General features: G+C 51.7%; 1 protein-coding gene across 1 annotated transcript; it reads left to right on the forward strand.

Moving 5' to 3' along the window:
- The first annotated feature begins 14,698 nt into the window (after positions 1-14,698).
- On the forward strand, positions 14,699-15,734 carry LOC123409850. The gene is made up of 2 exons (XM_045102723.1): positions 14,699-15,190; positions 15,300-15,734. The coding sequence occupies exons 1-2, from the start codon at positions 14,932-14,934 to the stop codon at positions 15,494-15,496; spliced, it is 456 nt and encodes a 151-aa protein (XP_044958658.1). The 5' UTR covers positions 14,699-14,931; the 3' UTR covers positions 15,497-15,734.
- The last annotated feature ends 5,445 nt before the right edge of the window (positions 15,735-21,179 follow it).

Below are 21,179 nucleotides of genomic sequence, written 5' to 3' on the forward strand. Positions count from 1 at the left end.
CTGGCTCATGGCCTCCGGCTTGCCAAGGAGATCGGCATCCGGCGGCTCATATGTTTCAGCGATTCAGACTTGGTGGTGCAGCAGGTCTCTGGCGAATGGGACGCCAGGGACGCCAACATGGCGAACTATCGCTTCCTCATCCAGCAGCTCAGCGGCCCCTTCGAGGGTTGCGAGTTCCACCATGTTCCCAGGGCGAAAAATGAGGCGGACGATATGTTGGCAAAGATCGGCTCCACGAGGCAGGCCATCCCAGCCGGCGTCTCCCTCGAGCAACTCCACAAGCCGTCTATCAAGCTGTCTCCTGAGTCGGCATCAATCTTCATACCGTCCGACTCTGCGATCCAAGCACCGCCGACTCCACCAGTTACGCCGGCTGGGGACCCCACGCCGGCTGCGCTGGCGGCACCGGCTCCAAATACGGCACCGACTGAGTCTACGATACAAGTGATGTCGGCTCCACCAACTACGACGGCTTCGGATCCTAATCCAGCTCCATTGGTCCAACTGACTCCAACAGAGGCACCAGCTACAACGACAACCCCGGCTCTGTCCGGGCTCGAATCCTCCCAGTGGGTGGACGTCATGGAGATAGATGGTGAGCCGGCCGCAGTAATGGCACCGGAGACGCCATCAAACTCGGGGGGCTGCAGAAGCCTCCGACAGTCAAGACGAAGCAGAGGTGACCCTTGTGTCGGCTCCATCATGGGCTCAGGCCATTCTGGCCTTCCTTCTTCCCGGCGAACTTCCTCAGAACGAGGCGGAGGCGAGACAGATCCAGCGCAGGTCCGCCGCCTACGCCATCATCAATCGCGAACTGGTACGACGCAGCACGACCGGCGTGTTCCAACGCTACGTCGAATCGGAAAAAGGGCAGGAGATCCTCAGAGACATCCACCACGGGGAGTGCGGGCATCATGCCGCCTCCAGAACCCTGGTGGCCAAAGCATTTCGCCACGGATTCTACTGGCCCACAGCCCTCGAGGAGACTGTGGATCTGGTGGACAAATGTGAAGGCTGCCAACGCTTCAGTGCACAAAGCCATATGCCGCCTTCAACGTTGAAAACCATTCCCTTATCATGGCCATTCGCCGTCTGGGGATTGGACATGGTTGGGCCCTTCAAGACGGCTCGCGGAGGGATGACACATCTTCTGGTAGCCGTCAACAAGTTCACCAAGTGGATCGAAGCTAGGCCTATCAAGAAGCTTGACGGCCCCACTGCTGTCAGGTTTATCACAAACATCTCTGTCCGATATGGCGTTCCCCACAGCATCATCACCGACAACGGCACCAACTTCGCCAAGGGCCCCCTGGCGCTCTACTGTTCCAAGGTAGGCATCCGGCTCGACCTGGCCTCAGTGGCACACCCCTAGTCAAACGGCCAAGCGGAGAGGGCCAACGGCCTGATCCTAGCCGGCATCAAGCCAAGGCTGGTGGCACCACTGGTCAGGTCAGCCGGCTGCTGGATCGAAGAACTGCCGGCTGTGCTATGGAGCCTCCGCACCATGCCCAACTGGTCGGCCGGCTTCACTCCATTCTTTCTGGTATACGGGTCTGAGGCTATTATCCCCTCGGATGTCGAATTCGACTCGCCTCGGGTCACCCTATACACAGAAACGGAGGCGAAGGAGGCCAGAGAAGACGGTGTGGATCTCCTCGAAGAAGCAAGGGACTTGGGCTTTGAGCCGTACGGCCATCTACCAGCAGAAGCTGAGATACTACCACAGCAAGAGGATCAAGCCTCTCTCTTTCAGGGAGGGAGACTTGGTCCTCAGAAGAATCCAGCGCACTGCCGGCCAGCACAAGCTCTCACCCCCCCTCGGAGGGACCCTTCATCATCAGTAGGGCGCTACACAACAACGCTTACTACCTGATTGACGCCCAGAAGCCAAGGAAGTGCAAGAGGGACGACTCCGGCCAAGAAACGGAGCGCCCATGGAACGCGGCATTGCTTCGCCCGTTCTATTGCTAAAAGGCAGAAGACAAGCAAAGGAAAGAAAATGCACATGTATCTTCCTCCCTCTTCAGGGAACAAAGAAGGCAATAAAAAGGACATGCTCCATGTTTCTTTTTGTCAAGAGTTATCACTCAAGTGTATGGGCTACACAGCGTACCACCTCTTGCCGGCTTAACCAAGCTCGGAGGCTACATAGCGCGGCCCCTTGCTAGCTTAAAACAAGCTCGGGGCTCGCCAGCCGCCTGAACGGTCCACCCTTATAACGGACACATAGTGTACCGGCTAACCCCTGGTCCGTCGCTTGAGCCTGCAGGCTGACTCTCGTCGCTCGGTTCGCGATATGACGCCAGGTAAGGTCGAATACATGCAAAGTCCGGCTATACTTGGGACGACCGGCTCGGGCTGGCTCGGTCGTATATACGATCTCCTTCAAGACTCAAGACAGCCTCTGATTGCCGAGACTCAAGACGGCCTCTAACTGCCGGGAACAACAAATATGATGAAAAAAGCAGGCTCCATGCTTCCTCTTGCTAAAAGAGTTTTCACTCAGTGTACGGGCTACACCGCGTACCACCTCTTGCTGGCTTAATCAAGCTCGGAGGCTATGCAGCGCGGCCCCTTGCTAGCTTTAAACAAGCTCGGGGGCTCGCCAGCCGCTCGAACGGTCAATCCTTGTAGTCGGGCACATAGTGTACCGGCTGACTCCCGGTCCTTCGCTTGAACCTGCGGGCTGGCTCCGGTCGCTCGGTTCGCGATGTGACGTCGGGTCAGGTCGAATACATGCACAGTCCAGCTATACTAGTGACGACCGGCTCGAGTTGGTTCATTCAAGCCGGCCTCTGATTGGCTTATGTCTTGTTCTTTACGTCTTGATGGCTTCGGATAAGAGAAGTCAACCAGGAATCAAAAGACGGGATCATAAGACAACACGCTTGGTGACGAATATAATGCTGAATATATACATTCATAAAAAGCATTGGCCCACGACCCACGTTCGTTACATCCCTCCGGGGGTAGAACCAAAAACACAAAAGGACGCCAGTTATGGGATAGCGGCCTCAGGGGTCGTCTCGGCTGCTGCTCCTGATGTGGTAGCATCGCCGCCTCCGGCTCCTCCCGAGGTGGATGCGCCGTCTCCCCCGTTGCGGCCCCCGGCTCCGCTGATCCCGGAGTCGGCATACGCCCCACCGCTAGAGGCGGCTGCAGATTCCGCAGCCCGGACCGCCTCGTCGAAGCTACCGTCGGCGTCATAGGGTTGAAGGCCGTGCAGATCTTCAGCGATCACGCCGCCGTCTTCACCCCGCTCCAAGACGAAGTCATCCCAGGCTGCGTACTCAGCGACGGCGCTGGCTCTCACCCGGAGCTCCTCCTCCATGCCTTGCACCTCCGCCTCTGAGCCGTCGCGCTGGGCAGCCAGCTTGCCCAAGTTCAGGTTGTGATACCATGACTTGGCCAAGCGCAGGGCCATGTAAGCCCCAGACCGCGTTGCGGAGGCACGCCAGGTGTCCAGGCGCTCTCCACCCGCTACGAGCCAGCGGGCAAGCCGACGCATGGTTGTCGGCTCCAGACCCTCCCGCCACAGGGCCGCCACCATCGCCGAACCTGCAACCTGGAGCCGAGTCACAGACTCGCCCAAGACGTGCAGGCGGGCCCGAAGGCCCACCCCGATCTCCTCCACGCTCCAGCCAGAGGTAGTATCCACCTCCTGCCCGGCCGCGCGGCGCTCCTCACGGCACACCTCAACGGCGGCGTCGGCTGCGACCTGGGTCTCGGGGAAGAGATCTGGGGAAAAGGCAACTAGGACGTAAGAACACAGCAAGAGGAGGAGACGGCAAAAAGACCAAACCCAAAACAAGGAAGAAAGACCCATGCTGGAAGGCGCCGTCGGTCTCATGAGAGACCTCAAGAACCTCGCGCTCCCGCACCTCACTCGCATGGGTGAGGCGGGCGATTTCCTCTTGGAGGGTCGCGGCGGACTCCGACGCCTTAGCCAGCTGCGCTTGATTCTGGGTAAGGGCTTCGTCCTTCGCCCTCAAGGCGGCGTCCTTGAGGTTCACCTCCTCAAGATGAAGCGACGCGAGGCGGTACACGTCGGCAGAGTAGGAGGCCTCCTGCTCCTGTAGCGTGGCCGGCAGCCGCTCCAACTCGACCCGGCCGACCGCCTCAAGCTCCTTCTTCTGCGCCTGAAGAAGGTCCAGCTGCTCTTGGAGCCGGCCGCCGGCTTCGCGCAAGGCATCATGCTCCGCGGCAGCCTCGCCCAGCCTGGCTTCAAGCTCGGCGATCCGGCTATCATCCCCCAGGTGCTGGTCCTGAAACTCGTTGTACGCCTGTACCTAAGCATCGTAAAGCGCATGCCAAAGGGGAGAGAAAGGGAACATGATTAAGATTCGACCTGGTTAAAAGCATAACCAGCCCGATTCTCGGGGGCTACACCCAGTGGGTGCGCTTGCGCGCCCCCACTGAATAAAAATATGCAGAGAAAAAGGCCTCCAAGAGATTCGGACCGGTTGGCAATCAACCCACCCGATTCTCGGGGGCTACACCCAGTGGGTGCGATGTCGCGCCCCCACTGACGTCAAGAGAAAAAAACGCAAAGAAAAACCGAAAAAGGCAAGGCCTACCTGGGTGCGGGCTTCCAGGCGCTCCATGTCGCCGCATACCACGCACGCCGCCTGCTCCACCTTCGACCGGCCGCTGGTAAACAGCGTCACCAGCTCCGGCACGCCGGAAAGAACGGTGTCGACGGGCATTCGCAGGAGGATCAAGTTCGCCGCCCGCCATGACTTCATGGGCCGGCTCCTAGGGCGGCCCCCTGCCCTTGGCGCAACAGGGCCCTGCTGGGGGACGACGATGGCGCCGGCTCCTGGTGCCGGCTCGACGGCCGGCTCGGGCGCCGTCCCAGCCGGCGCTACCTCCTCCACAGGAGGCGGATGAGCTGCGTCCGGCACATCCATGGTCGCCCCTGGGGCATCAGGGGGCGCGTCCGATGCGGTCAGATCCAGCACCGGCGCGTCAGGAGCTGCTTCGGCCCGGGGTGAAACCGGGATCGTCTCTAGGTCCACCTGCTCCGGGGCTGCTGACTCAGGCGGCTGGGGCCCTTCGGTCCTCGGGGCCGGCCTGGAGGCGGCCTTGCTAGCTGGCTCCTCCACACGGGCATGTGCGGAGGGATCCTGTCTAGCCTTCGCACGCTTCTCCACCGGCCTCTCGACCCGGCTAGGGCGAGGCTGACTCACGGCGGTCTTCCCCGCACCCATGTCCCACCGGCGCTGGGATTCTATCTCGAGCTCCCTCTCGGCAGCATCAGCTGCTGCCGAGCCGGCCCGCTCAGTTGCGGAGGCGGTGTCTTCATCCGCATCCTCCGCCTCCCTGTCAAGCCAAGCTTCTTAGGAACAAAACTCATCTCAAGATATGGAAGGGAGAAGAGGAGGAAACCATACCCTGCAACTACCGGGACCTGCCTCCGGCCACCGCCACGGCGCCGTCTGCCCGCTGCCCGGCTGGGGGACCCAGCGTCGGTCGCTTAGAGGCCGGCCGGGAAGCTGTGGCACCCTTGCCAATCTTCCCGGCTGCCTCACCAGCAGCGGTCGCTCCGCCACCTTGACACCAGCCGCGTGACGGTACTGGGCCGGTGACCTCCTCCACCTAGTCGGAGTCTCCCTCGAAGGCTGCATCAGAATAGAATGAGGATTCCTCATCATCGTCCGTCCAGTCTGCTAGAGCGTGCCGCGGGTACTCACCGGACGGCTTGGTCCCTTCCGACTCCGGGGGATCTTCCGAGCCGGCGGAGGAGTCTGAGCAGGGCTCCATCGCATCCTCGTTCTCCATCTCGGAGGCGCCGGACGCCTCCACGTCAGGAGCAGGCTGACGGAGGGACCCCTGCAGGGTCTTGAACCTCTACAAGAAAGGAGTTCAACCAGGCTCAGCAAACACCACCGACTTCAAAGCAAAACGACAAAAAAGAAGGGAGTAAGGCTACCATCGGAGGCGGATGAGCCCGGTTGAACGGGGACATCCCCCATATCCATTCCCCGCCCTCATCCATGCGGGCGGTGGAGATCAGGTTCACCCTTCGCGCTACAGCGCCGGGGTGAACCTCTTGGTGGACAGCCGGCATGGATCAAGCCGGCCGCTCATCTGGTAGACCAGATGCGGCCGCCTCTGCAGAGGCAGAATCCGGCGGACCAACATGGTGGCGAGAAGGTCGCGGCCGAGGAGGCCGCTCTCCCTCAAGATATCGAGGTGGGCGCGAATAAGCGGGCCGCTCTCCCTCAAGATATCGAGGTGGGCGCGAATAAGCGCCACCTCAGGATGTGGCTTAGGAGTCTTCACGTCCCAGTTCTGCCGCGTCGGAGGAGCGATGGCGAATGGGGGCATGTTGAGGGCGTCCTGGGCCGGGTCGATGCTCCTCACGTAGAAGAACCCCTTCTGCCAATGCTTGATGGAGTCTTGCAAAGGCATCTGGGGGAAGCCGGACTTCGGGCGGTGATGCACCAACGCGGCCCCGCACGGCGTCATGGCGCACGGCCCCTTGAGCTTCTCCACCTTGGATTTCTCCATAGTGATGGATTGCTGCTTAAAGAAGAACAGGCTGCGCCACAGATCGACGTGAGGGTCGATCCCCACGAAGCCCTCGCATAGGACCAGGAAGGCGGCCAACTGTAGTATGGCGTTTGACGCCAGATGATGCGGCTGCAGGCCGAAGAACTGGAGCCACTCGGCGAAGAAAGAGCTAGCGGGAGCCCGAAACCCCGGTAGAAGTGCTCGGCGAAGACCACAACCTCTCCCGCGACAGGTGCGGGAGAGGCCTCACAGCTAGGAAGGCGCACCGAGACTTGGGAGGCCGGGGGCAGCACTCGATGATGACGGAGCGCATAGATGAGCTCCTCATCGACATCGCTGCCCAGCCAGGCCCCTGCAAGGATGCCTGCTGGACCGAGGACTTCTTCGAAGAAGATCCACCGGCCATGGTTGCGGGTAGCGAGAGCTCGAAGCGGTCGGCGGAGGTCTCGACGGTGAAGAAGAAGGAGACGAAGGGCACAAACTCTTCTTTCTCAGGACGCAAGGAGGAAGAGAGCACGGAGCAGGGCGAGAAGAGGGGGCGAATGGCCTCCTCGAAACCCTCGCATCCCATTTAAACCGCCACGAAGCGTCATGGGGAGGGGATCCGGTGCGCGCCGGGCCCCATTTATTTAGTGTATTACGGGCGGCAACGCCCCCCTAAGCCCAACCGTCACGGAGTAAATCCGCAGAAGATCTCCCGTGCGGAGGCCGAGGGGGCGTCGTGGCGGGACCCAGGGCCCAGGCCCAGTCCCGTCAAGCAGTAATCACCATCATTACGCTAGGCGAGGCCTCGCACGTGGCGTTCTCCGGGCCAGTTACGGCTGGACCGAGGCGTTGCTTCGAAGCTACCCGGCTCCGAAGCTGGTGCCCTTCGCCGCAAACAACAGCCAAAGTATCAAGACAACAAGCCGGTGAGGCCGCCCGCCCGCAGGCGGCAGACCTTGCCAGCTTCGGGGACTACTGTTCGGGGGATAACCCCGAGGTAGGCTCATCAAGCCTGTCCCTTCATTTCCGGCCCAATGGACATGAAGGTATGGAGATTCCCAAGGCCTAAGTCTTCTGACCGGCTAGGCATCGCCTGCCGGCTGGAAGACGAGGTGGCCACCTTTCTAGCCGGCCAGGCAGCCCCTGGCAGCTAGAATGCAGGCGACCTCCCCATCAGAGTCGGCCTGGTCCTGCCAGCCGGACAGGGGAGGAGGCGGCCACCCTCAAGCCAGCTGACCAAGCAGGCTAGCCCGCTGGGGATCACAAGTCACATCAGATCGTAGGTCGGGAAGAGACCTCACGATTAAAGGTAGCTACGCGTCAGCAAAGGTAGAGGATCAGGGCGCCCGACAGGTACGAGCGTCGGCGGCCACGCCGCTGACCTACCCCGGCTCTGATCCATCACCTAGCATAGTGTCGGACCGTCACAGTCCCACTCCATTACTGCACTCGGCGTGGGGCACAGTGGAGGCGGTAGTACTGCCTGCCCATGAAGAATCTCGCGGGGCGACGCTTGACGTATAGCGCCTGCTCAGCGTCAACCTTACGCGGGAGCCCCATTGGCCAGCCGGCGGGTCCCACAGGTAATCGAGACCATCCAGCCGGCGGGCCTCTCATCGACAAGACAAGACCCTTGTCGGCCCCTGGCCAGCCGGCGAAGCAGCCAGCCAGGTCCCACGCCTGTACCCTTTATCCATATTGTAGGCCGGCGGGTTCGTCTATAAAACCCCCCGGACGACCCCCATGCAGAGGGGGCCGATCACTTACTAGTCATTCAACACCACACACTCACCAACCCACAGAGAGAGAGAGAGGTAGAGACGAGCCGGCTGCTCCCCTCTTCCTCCTCCCAACACAGCTCCAGGAGCGACATTGTACTATGTTCCCATACATCAAACACACCAGCAGGATTAGGGGTATTATCTCTACGGAGAGCCCTGAACCTGGGTACATCGTGCGTCCCATGCGTGTGCCAACCTCGTTCCCAACGCCCACCTTTGTCCCTTCGGTTCTCACCGACTTTAGCCTACCCATGGCATATGTCGTGAGTATTCACCGACAGCCTCTTTTTTTCTCTTTTTCTTATTTGGGCTCTTTGGCCTCTTCTTTTTTTCCTCACATGGGACAATGCTCTAATAATGATGATCATCACACTTTTATTTACTCACAGCTCAAAGCTTAGAACGATGATGACTCTATAGGAAATGCCTCCGGCAGTGTACCGGGATGTGCAACGATCTAGCTTGGCGTATGACGTTGAAACATCTCGTTAGCTATCTTACGATCATGCAATGGCAATATGAGAGTGACGTCACAAGTCATGTGATGGAACGGTGGGAGTTGCATGGCAATATATCTCGGAATGGCTATGAAAATGCCATAGTAGGTAGGTATGGTGGCTGTTTTGAGGAAGGCATATGTTGGGTTTGTGTACCGGCAAAAGTTGCGCGACACTAGAGAGGCTAGCAATGGTGGAAGGTGAAAATGCATCTATACCATGGACTCACATTAGTCATGAAGAACTCATATACTTGTTGCGGAAGTTTTTATTAGTAATCAAAACAAAGTGCTAAACGCATACTCCTAGGGGAAGGGTTGGTAGGTGTTAACCATCGCGTGATCCCGACCTCAACACAAAGGATGACAATCAATAGATCAATTATTCTTTGACTTCCTATCATAGCGGTTCACCATACGTGCATGCTACGGGAATCACTAACTTCAACACAAGTATTTCTAGATTCACAACACCCTACTAACATAACTCTTAATATTACCAAATCCACGTCTCAAAACTAATTGAGAGGAATCAAAACTTCTCTTTCTACTCAATGCACATGAAGATGGAGGTTTTTGTATCCTCTTTGGGTACCTATCATCTTTGGGACTACTTTCATAGCATAAGCCAACTACCAAGTCACGCACCGTCGTGCTCTAAAAGATCCAAGTGAAGCACATAGAGCAAAATTATCTAGCTCAAAAGATGTAAGTGAAGCACGATGAGCATTCTAGCAAAATCACGATGAGTGCATGTCTCTCTCAAAAGGGTGTGCAGCAAGGATGATTGTGACACAACAAAAATAAAAGACTCCTACGATACAAGACGCTCCAAACAAAACACATATCATGTGGTGAATAAAAATATAGCTCCAAGTAATGTTACCGATGGATTGAAGACGAAAGAGGGGATGCTTTCCCGGGGCATCCCTAAGCTTAGGCTTTTTGGTGTCCTTGAATTTGGATTTGGATGCCTTGGGCATCCCCAAGCTTGAGCTCTTTCCACTCCTTATCTCTTTGTCCATGAGAACATCACCCAAAACTTGAAAAAATCACAACACAAAACTTAAACAGAAACTCGTGATATCATTAACACAAGAAAACAAACTACCACCTCTTTAGGTACTGTAGCAATCTTGATTTCTATTTATATTGGTGTTGTGCTACTGTATTCTCACTTTTCCATGGCTAGTACCCCCGATACTATCCATAGTTTCATCAAAACAAGCAAGCAACTCAACAAAAACAGAATCTATCAAAAACAGACCAGTCTGTAGAAATCTGTATACTTCGTATACTTCTGGTACCTCAAAAATTCTGTACAATTAAGACTGCCTGGGAAAAAGGCATATAAACCAAAAGCAAAAAGAATCAACTCAAAACCTCTTTCTGAATAAAAATGAAAAATCATCTCGTGAGTGAAAAGTTCCTGTCTTTTTCCAGCAGGATCAAACAACTATTACCAAGACTAGTCATAAAGGTTTTGCTTGGCTCAAAAACAAAAAGAAACACAAAAGACACAATCATAACAGAATTATGATAGTGTGGATGCAACAAAACAGAAAGAAAAAGAAATAAATTCATTGGGTTCCCTCCCAACAAGCGCTGTTGTTTAACGTCCTTAGCTAGGCATAAGGCGATAGAATCACGTATCGTCGTCTTTGGTGCTCAAACCATAAGTAGCCCTCATCATGGATTCATAAGGCAATCTTATTTTCTTTCTAGGAAAGTGCTCCATGCCATTTTTAAAGTAAATTGAAATCTAATATTCCCTTCCTTCATATCGATGATAGCACCGATAGTCCTTAGGAAAGGTCTACCAAGAATAATAGGGCATGTAGGATTGCAATCAATGTCAAGCACAATGAAATCCACGAGTACATAGTTCCTATTTGCAATAATAAGAACATCATTGATCCTTCCCATGGGTTTCTTGACAGTAGAATCCGCAAGATGCAAATTAAGAGAACACTCTTCAAACTCATTAAAACCCAGAACATCACATAAAGACTTTGGAATCGCGGAAACACTAGCACCCAAATTACACAAAGCATTGCATTCATAGTTTTTTATTTTGATTTTGATAGTAGGTTCCCACTCATCATGAAGCTTTCTAGGGACAGAGACTTCCAATTCAAGTTTCTCTTCAAGAGATTTCATCATTGCTTCGACGATATGATCGGTAAAGGCCTTGTTTTGGCTATAAGCGTGTGGAGAGTTTAGCATGGATTGCATCAAGGAAATGCATTCAATCAAGGAGCAACTATCATAATTGAATTCCTTGAAATCCAAGGTAGTAATTTCATTACTATTCAAAGTTTTAATATCTTCTACTCCACTTTCAATGCTTTTAGCATCAAGATAGATGGACTCCGAATCATTGGGGCGTTTTTCTACCAAAGTGGATTCATATCCAGCCCCATCATCATTAGGTTTGACACAAGAAAACAAAGATTCAATGGGAGTCACACTAAGCACTTTAAGATCTTCGTGATTCTCATCACGAGTTTCAGGTTTAGCAGCCATTTTATTGACTAAGGTAGCCTGTTTATCAGAAATCTGGCCTACCAACTTTTCAAGACAAGCAAACTGAGAATTTAGCGCAAGGAATTCTTTGGCCATATCATCAACTTCTTTATTCATAAAGGCCAAAAAAGAATTTTGCTCCTTCAGTTCCCTACGGAAGTAACTGTTATAATCAAACTGTGTAGACATGAAGTCTTTAACACTAGTTTCAATCTATTCCAACCTCGCATAGTGAGCGTTAAAATCCCTTGGTTGGGCCATACAGGTCTTAGCAGGCAGGCAAGCAAACAGAAAGCAAGCGAGAGAAAAGGGCAAACGAAAAAGGAAAATATTTTTTGGTAAATTTTTGTTTTTCAGAAGTGGGGGAGAGGAAAACGAGAGGCAAAAAAAGTAAATGCAAGAGATGAGTTTGCGACATTTACTTGGATGAGTTCTTGACTTGATCCTCCCCGGCAACAGCGCTAGAAATTGTTCTGCTACGGCGACAGAAATCTTCTGTCGTCTCTTGAGCTTGCGTTGGTTTTCCCCTTGAAGAGGAAAGGTTGATGCAGCACAGGAGCAGTAAGTATTTCCCTTAGTTTGAGAACCAAGGTATAAATCTAGTAGGAGAATCTCGTCAAGTCCAGAGTACCTACGTAAACACAAAAGAGCTTGCACCCAGCGCTATAAAGGGTTGTCAATCTCTTCAAGTTTGATTGCAAAGTGAGATCTGAAGGCGGAAAGTGCAACGAAGGAAAAAGTGTAAGGCTGAAAATATGATGTGAAGTAGACCCGGGGGCCATAGTGTTCACTAGAGGCTTCTCTCAATATAGCAAATATTACGGTGGGTGAACAAATTACCGTCGAGCAATTGATAGAACCACGCAAAGTCATGACGATATCTAAGGCAATGATCATACATATAGGCATCACGTCCGAGACAAGTAGACCGATACTGTCTGCATCTACTACTATTACTCCACACATCGACCGCTATCCAGCATGCATCTAGTGTATTGAGTTCATGACGAACAGAGTAACGCTTTAAGCAAGATGTCATGATGTAGAAGGATAATCTCAAACCAATGATGAAAACCCCATCTTTTACCCTTGATGGCAACAACACGATGCGTGCCTCGCTACCCCTTCTGTCACTCGGTGAGGTCACCGCACGGTATGAACCCAAAACCAAGCACTTCTCCCATTACAAGAATGATAGATCAAGCTGGCCAAACAAAACCCACAACTCGAAGAGAGTTACAAGTATATGAAATCATGCATAATAGAGATCAGAACAAACTCAAATAAGATTCATAGATAATCTGACCATAAATCCACAATTCATCAGAACTTTGTATTGAAGATCCAAGAGAGAGAAGAAGCCATATAGCTACTAGCTATGGACCCGTAGGTCTATGGTGAACTACTCACGCATCATCGGAGAGGTCATGCTGTTGATGAAGAAGTCCTCCGTATCCGAATCCCCCCTCTCGCAGGGCACCAAAACGTGCCCCAGATGGGATCTGGCGGAGACAGAAGCTTGCGGCGGCGGAAAAGTACTTTCGATGATCTCCTGATTTTTTCTAGAATTTTAGGGAATATATAGGCGGAAGACCTAGGGCAGAGGTGGCCCAGGGAGCCCACAAGCCTGGGAGCGCGCGGGCCCCCCTGGCCGCGGCTAGGGGGCTTGTGGGGTCCCTGGAGCCCCCCTTCCTTGGTTCTCAAACTTCCCGATCTTCTTCTGTTCCGGAAAAAATCTTTTTGGAAGTTTCGTTCCATTTGGACTCCGTTTAAAATCCTCCTATGAAAAGGGTCAAAAACATGGAAAAAAACAGGAACTGGCACTTGGCACTGAGTTAATAAGTTAGTCCCAAAAAAGATATAAAAGGCATACAAAACATCCAAATTTGACAAGATAATAGCATGAAACCATAAAAAATTATAGATACGTTGGAGACGTATCAGCAGCTTGCTTGGAGCAAATATGCAATGCACCTCCAAGTGGCACCGTGGAGTCCGGCTATGTGAGTTTGTTTTTCCTTTGTTCAAGTTGTGCATCATCATAATGTATCATGGGAAATGATTGCATCACTTTGTTCACATTTTGTAGGACGAGATTGCTCAACATAGATACAAGGACATTGAAGCTTTGGAAGGCAAATTCTTCAAATTAGAGCATTGTTGGGAGTTGCTCCAAAAGTGCGAGAAGTGGAAGTTGATCGACAAAGAATCCCCACCAAAGAGAGGCTCAATTATAAACATGGATGAAGATGAGGATGATGATGGCCCAAGAATTTTGCACAAGCCCTATGGTGACAAGAAGACTAAAGAGAAGATGAAGAGAGAGCAAGAAGCAACAAGCTTGAGGGAGAAGATTGATGCCATGGTGCAATCAAACGAGTTGATGTTGTTGAAGTCGTTGGAGATCAAGAAATAGTTGGCCGAGAAGAAGGCAAAAGAGAAGCAAGAAAAATGACAAATGTTCAAGGAAGAGGGGCTCCGCAAAGCTGTCATTGAGGAGAGAAAAGCACGCGCCTCTGAAAACAAATCGATGTCATTGTTGCTCGCCGAGGAGAACAAGATCATGTCAATGAACCGCAATGACATGGACGACCTCACCAAAACATGGCATGATATGGCAAGGAGAGAGATCTTGAAGAGGAGAATGGTCGCCTCGACCGGTCCGTGTTCCAGTTCCGGTGATGTTTTCTCTGCTCCATATGGTGCCAATGTGGATGATTTCGGTGCGAGAGTTGGAACAAGCGACGGAGGTGGATTTGGTGGCGCCGATGAACTTCAATATGGACTTCATAGCGCGGAGTGAAGATCGACCCCCAAGATGATGCCGGACATGGGCGCAAACCTTTGCATGCCCTCTTTTGCGTAATGAACTTTGTTTTTATTTGCGCGCAAACTGTTTATGTCGTTTGAATTTGAACTTGTTTGTCAAACCTATATCAAATACGAGATTTGCAGTTTTTCTGTTTGCGGGTCGTCGTGGTGGAGCCTGAGCAGAACCCGTAGAAGCCGACCTGTAAAAAAACATATTCCACGAATATTATTTTTTACGGATCTATTTGGGGGTTTGCATCCATGACAGCCCGTGTCGAACCGCAAAAAGGATTTTGCGGGCATGCGAGATGCGGGGTCTGCTAAAGTTGCTCTTAGAAGTTCTGTTAAATTCCTTTGGACCAAACAGACCTTTACAGTGAAAGATCAATTATAACTCTCTTCAATTCTTTTTTTTAATAACTCTCTTCATTTCTTCATTCATAGCATTGGTGATTTTGAGCGTTTTTTTGCTGTCCATCCTGGCGGTCAGCGAGACGTCCTCCCCCTGCCTCATGGGCCCCATTAAAGTCTGCAGCGGGCGGTCTCGTTTCCCAAAACTCGCGTAGGTACAAAACACGAAGCAAGGAAAGAACCAACGGGCAGGACCAGGACTCGAAAAGCCGCTGGAACCGAGGAGACGGGGCAGGGCGGGCCAGGGCAGGGATTGCCGTGACGCGTGAACTTGCAGCGGCGCGCCCCTGCAGCGCGTCCACGTCAATCAAACCTCGGTCAGACTCGCCGAGCCGCGCGTCGCGTCGCATCTAGTCTCTGCCACTCGTCCGCTGCGCGCTTTGGGAGCTTTGGACGCGGCCGGCGATGGCGTCGGCGTCGGCGCCGGGGCAGTGGGCGTGGATGGCGGCGGTAGCGGCGGAGGAGCTGGCGAAGCTGGAGGCCGCGCACCCGGGCCGCCTCGGCCCGCTCAAGGACGAGCTCAGGCGCCTCGTCGTCGAGCCCGGCTGGGACGACGACGACGCGTTCGCGCTCGCCTGCCTGGACGGCGGCGCCCCCGCCGGCTGCTCGTCCCCGTCCCCCTCCTCCCACCCTGCTGCGCCCGCGGACCTTATGTTCACTCAAGGTACGTATACAGTGCGTCTGCGTGCCATCCTCCCCTGATAATAGTCCTGCGAGAGCATCTGTGGTCACCATTAATGGCCGTCGTCTTGCATTGCATGCGCAACCTGCAGAGTCCTCGACCAACAAGAGGAAGTGGTGCGGCGGTGGCGGCGGCGGTGCGGTCGGCCGCGAGCAGGGGAAGCGCCGGAGGAAGAATGAGGCTTCGGGGGTGAAGGACAGGGCAGACATGGCCATCGACCGTGCCAAGAAGTGCCTGAAGAAGATACGCGCCATCAAGCGGAGCCTGCTTGCCCGTGTCACGGATTGAAGAAACCGAGGAGGGGAAATCGCGCTAGCGGCTACAAGGAAGGAGAAAGGGATGGAAGTACCGGAGATGATGGGTGGAAAATTAGGAAATGGAATTGGACTTTATCGATTGCCTTTTGGCTTGCTTATTGTTTGCCTTTCTGCAATTCGGAAAGTGGCATCATTTCGTCGATGCGATAGTTTAGCTTTCCCACGGATAAAGAAAATGATACTCTATCTCACGGGAACGTTTAGGGCAACTCCCACGCATTGATTTTAAAAATACGTCTGTTTTATTTGGACTAGCAAAAGAGCCCGTGCGTTGCAACGGAAGAAAAAAATCATCATCTTCAATAACGATGACCATATTTGTTGATTTGAAACTATTAGACATTGTTAATTGTTCGTAAGTCTATTCAGTTAGCGAAGGTTATGTTTAACAAATTCATGTTATTACTTTGACATTGCCCATTGCTGGACAGAGTTAATATTTTTGGCAAGAAATCTTTTTATTATAAATGATCCAAATTTATCTATATGTATTATGTATGTCCTCAACAATAAAAAAAACATTCTGGTCCTCTTCATCTCTAGCAGATCTTATTCAGTGACAATGATATGCCAACGGCCTTTCTTTGATTTCTGAGTTTCAGAGATAGAGGATGGAGCAATCATGTAGACCATGATTGCCACTGCTAGCACCATCACCTTGTTGATCATGTAGACCATGTCGTTGCTATTGCTAGTACCATCGGTGTCACTTCCCCCTTCTTCAAGGCCATATCCAACAATGGGCGACTCTGGCAACTCATCATCATTACAACTCATCATCATTACAGAGGTGGCTCCTTTCTTCCACAATCTCCTCATGTAACATCTCGTCATCACAAAATCCGCGTGTTTCCTGCCCACTCGACATCTACATACCGGTGGACGCCATCATCTTCCTCCAGGGATGGTTCACCTACTACATCCCCATCCTGGTTGTGCTTTGCTGCCATCCTAACCATCGTCGTCGTAGTACTCCTTGTCCTCGCCCTCGCCCTCGAGGAAACCTTCGTCGTCCCCATGGCCATGCCACTCAGCCTCATCACTGTCGGGGAGAGGGATGCCGAGGTGGAGGCACGCCTGCTGGTAGGCATCGAGCCTGTAGCGGACGCGCACGAAGTGGCGCACAGTCATCGATGAGGCCGCGAAGGTGGTCGATCTCGGCGGCATTGAGCGCCAAAGAGGCGAAACCGGCGGAGCTCCATCTGGACCTCAACCTTCTCCCTCTGTTGGCCGCGGTGAGGTGCTCCTCCTCCATCTCGCCCTGCAACATCGTCGTGGTGGCCTCTACCGCCGCTAGGGCCTCCCACAGTGTCGCGGTCTCCTCCTCCGCCTCCATCCATGTCGCCCCCTCTTCCTCTCTGTCCCCGCCCCTCTTCTCCCCCTACCCGCCCCCGCCAGTCTTCTGCCCGTCCAGCCTCCACTTCACGGAGCGCCGCCATCAGACTGCCGCAGACGGGCGAGGAACAACACGAGAAGGTGAATTACGCTAGGGATGGCCGGAGGTGGAGGATGCCGGGATATGTAGGGCGGTGGAGAGATGGGATCCGGGGGAGGGGGCGGCGTGCGGCGGCGGGTTTGGATATGGATTGGATAAGGGGTGTTCCTGTTAAAAACGAAACGTTATCTGAGTAAAAACAGGATAGTGGGTTAATTATCATAAATTAAAAGGGCTTTTTTGCAAAAACGGCGGCGGTGGGTTTTCCGACATAAGCGATAGCCTCTTTATTATTAGGTAAAGATTTTTCATTCGTTTGGAATTGAAAATGAAGATGTGTTTGTCCGGATATGCGTTTGCGTCGGTCTAACGTTCAACACACGCCCCCATCAACACACGCCCCCATCTTTGGCAGTATCTTGTATGCATAAGTTTTTTGTCTCATTTTTATTATTTTCATTAACGATTTTTTTGATACATTGAAATACATTTACCAAATCTTGGCTAGAATGACAACATCACAGAAAATAAGAACCACAAGAAAACATATTAAAAGGTATCCAACTTTCATAACTGTTCTTGTAAGTTGAATTAGTGTCTTATCGATATATTTGTTGTTGGTGTGCGGATTCTTGATTTTGAATGTTTTATTTTTCTTCAAGTCTATAGAATTAGACGTTGTTTCAGCACATCTAATCTCATGTCTAGCATCTACTCTAGTAAGAAGTGCACAAACATCTATTAAATTGTGTGTTATCAGTAGATCGATGTATTTTTCTTTCTAAAATCAAAAGTTGCATCCAGCCTACACAATGAATATTTGATTATAAGAACAACCAGCCTAATCCGAAAGTGCAACTGAAGCAACTAGCACATACCCCATCATTTTGTCACTTGATAAACATCCATCCGGGATGTTTCGACTTGTTAGACACGCGGCGCAAGATTTTCAGTGGACAGTCATCGCACCTTATGAGTGACATCAGTGCACCGATGAGCATTTGGGCCAGCATCGAGCTCGAACGGCGGACGTTTGTGTATATGCCGCTCAACTTGTGGCGTGGTAGATCCGAGCGGTTAGAGGCGGACTTAGTACATGCAAGCGGCTTGGGGGTGTTGTCGGAGTTGTGCGGACCAATACCTGGTGAGTCCATGGCACGCCGCAGCCTCCAGTGGCCTGCCGCGCTCAAATCCAGCGAGATCTACTTCAAATCCGGCCGCTAGTTGCGCCGAGGAGGGCGGGGGTTGGACAACTCGTGGCGTGGATAAAACGTGGTCGAGCACCCAATCGTGCTCGGCAGCGACGACCGAAATAAATGGTGGCGAATGCAGGGATGGATGAGATGGGAGTGCAGTGGGGTGTGCGGTCAGAGTTGGGGGGAGGGGGCATACAAAAAGGGACAGGTGTGTCCCCGATGGGCGGGCCTCAGGAGGACAAGGACACACGTCACGCCCGTCTGCACTTGTTTGTTTGGCCGCAAACGCAAACCAAACTTGGGTCGGTAATGGGTCAAAAGCGGACCGAAAACAGACAGTTGTCTGTTTGCCCCCGTGCATTGGACCGCGGTTTGTGTCCATTTACCCCAAACAGACGCGGACGGATGATTTGGGATCGTGCGTTGGAGTTGCCCTTATTGCAGGAATCATCTAACGCTATGTTTAGAACTCTGGATTGAATTTCTCTCACGGGAAGTCGGGAACTGAACTGTTCACCCCAAAATTCTCGAACATCATCCTAGGTGTAGTTTGTTCTAGCTTAGGTGCAACGGCGGAGCTTGCAGCAAACAATTGGGCAGGCCATGGTGCAAAAGAATGTTATTAGCTGATTTTTTGGGCCCATGGACTAGTTGTATTAGAAGCAAATGCTATAAAGCTGGATGGCCCATGGCCCATGTAGCCTTGCAGTAGCTCCGCCACTTCTTAGGTGCGTGCATCTTCTCTTCGGTGCAATGGTTGAAATTACGTCGGATGTTGGTTGTAAACTTAGAAAATAACTGCAATGTTGGGAAATAAAGTATATAAAGTAACCGAGATATTGGAAAATAAACATGCACTACTTCTATAGACGCAACTACTATGGCATGAAACTTCATGTCCATGTTCATTTTACTAATGGAAATTAAAATACCAATACAAGTGTTAATAGTTTCTTCCTCTTCTTCGCATTTTTCAATAAATGGTGAATTTTATTGACTCAAATTGAAGCATTAAGAGGATACAAACACAATGAGCATACATCGACCTTTTCATAGCTAGAATGCACTAAGTCAACACCAATGCACACAAAAGAAAAACGCTAGCAAACAACAAAGGATATAAGACCAAACTATGTATAGGCGGGAGAAAAACACAAAGCAATCAGATCCACGATTGACAATCTACAACAATGATAATATCCACACCAACCACCTCATGACACCATACGGACGACGTGTTTCTTCGCAACAATGCATTTAGGAAGGGAGCGACGCTCTCAAGCGCCTCTGTCACCAGATCGCACCACTAAGATCAGAATCTAAGTTTTCATCGTGAAGAACGAGTCCAAACAAAACCCAGCAATGTCTTTAACAAGGTAACCATGTAAAAAATATCACCATTGTCAGGCATAATCAACTCGGGTCAAAAGTAGGCTTTCACCCCGAATCTCGAGACCCCGTGCTCGAGTAGCACCACCATAGATATCACTCATGTGTTGTCACCACCACTTCTCTGCAATCTCCACAACTATATGCGATGTATGACCGTTGTCGTCGCACAACCATCCCTACACGTCAAGTCTGTTGGAATTATGCCCTAGAGGCAATGATAAATAAGTTATTATTATAATTCATGTATCAAGATAATCGTTTATTATCCATGCTATAATTGTATTGAATGAAGACTTAGATACATGTGTGGATACATAGACAAAACACTGTCCCTAGCAAGCCTCTAGTTGGCTGGCCAGTTAATCAAGGATAGTCAGGGTCTTCTGACTATGTACAAGGTGTTGTTGCTTGATAACTGGATCACATCATTGGGAGAATCATGTGATGGACTAGACCCAAACTAATAGACGTAGCATGTTGATCGTGTCATTTTGTTGCTACTGTTTTCTGCGTGTCAACTATTTATTCCTATGACCATGAGATCATATAACTCACTGACACCGGAGGAATACTTTGTGTGTATCAAACGTCACAACGTAACTGGGTGGCTATAAAGATGCTCTAGAGGTATCTCCGAAGGTGTCCGTTGAGTTAGTATGGATCAAGACTGGGATTTGTCACTCCGTATGACGGAGAGGTATCTCGGGGCCCACTCGGTAATACAACATAACACACAAGCCTTACAAGCAATGTGACTTAGTGTAAGTTGCGGGATCTTGTATTACGGAACGAGTAAAGAGACTTGCCGGTAAACAAGATTGAAATAGGTATGCGGATACTGACGATCGAATCTCAGGCAAGTAACATACCGAAGGACAAAGGGAATGACATATGGGATTATATGAATTCTTGGCACTGAGGTTCAAACGATAAGATCTTCATAGAATATGTAGGATCCAATATGGGCATCCAGGTCCTGCTATTGGATATTGACCGAGGAGTCCCCCGGGTCAGGTCTACATAGTTCTCGAACCCGCAAGGTCTGCACACTTAAGGTTCGACGTTCTTTTATGCGTATTTGAGTTATATGGTTGGTTACCAAATGTTGTTTGGAGTCCCGGATGAGATCACGGACGTCATGAGGGTTTCCAGAATGGTCCAGAGACGAAGATTGATATATAGGATGACCTCATTTGATTACCGGAAGGTTTTCGGAATTACGGGGAATGTACTGGGAATGACGAATGGGTTCCGGATGTTCATCGGGGGGGGGGGGGGGGTGGCAGCCCACCCCGGGGAAGCCCATAGGCCTTAGGGGTGCAGCACCAGCCCTTAGTGGGCTGGTGGGCAAGCCCAGAGAGGCCCATGTGCACGGATATAAGAAAATCAAAGAGAAAAAAAGGGGAAGTGGAAAGGAAGGGAAGGACTCCACCTTCCAATCCTAGTTGGACTAGGATTGGAGGAGGACTCCTCCTCCCCCCCTTCGGCCGAAACCATTGGGGCTCCTTGAGCCCCAAGGCAAGGCCCCTCCCCTCCCACCTATATATATGGAGGTTTTAGGGCTGATTAGAGATAACTTTTCCACGGCAGCCCGACCACATACCTCACGGTTTTTCCTCTAGATCACGTTT

Source organism: Hordeum vulgare, chromosome 1H (genome assembly GCF_904849725.1).
Source record: "Hordeum vulgare subsp. vulgare chromosome 1H, MorexV3_pseudomolecules_assembly, whole genome shotgun sequence".
Taxonomy (NCBI): domain Eukaryota; kingdom Viridiplantae; phylum Streptophyta; class Magnoliopsida; order Poales; family Poaceae; genus Hordeum; species Hordeum vulgare.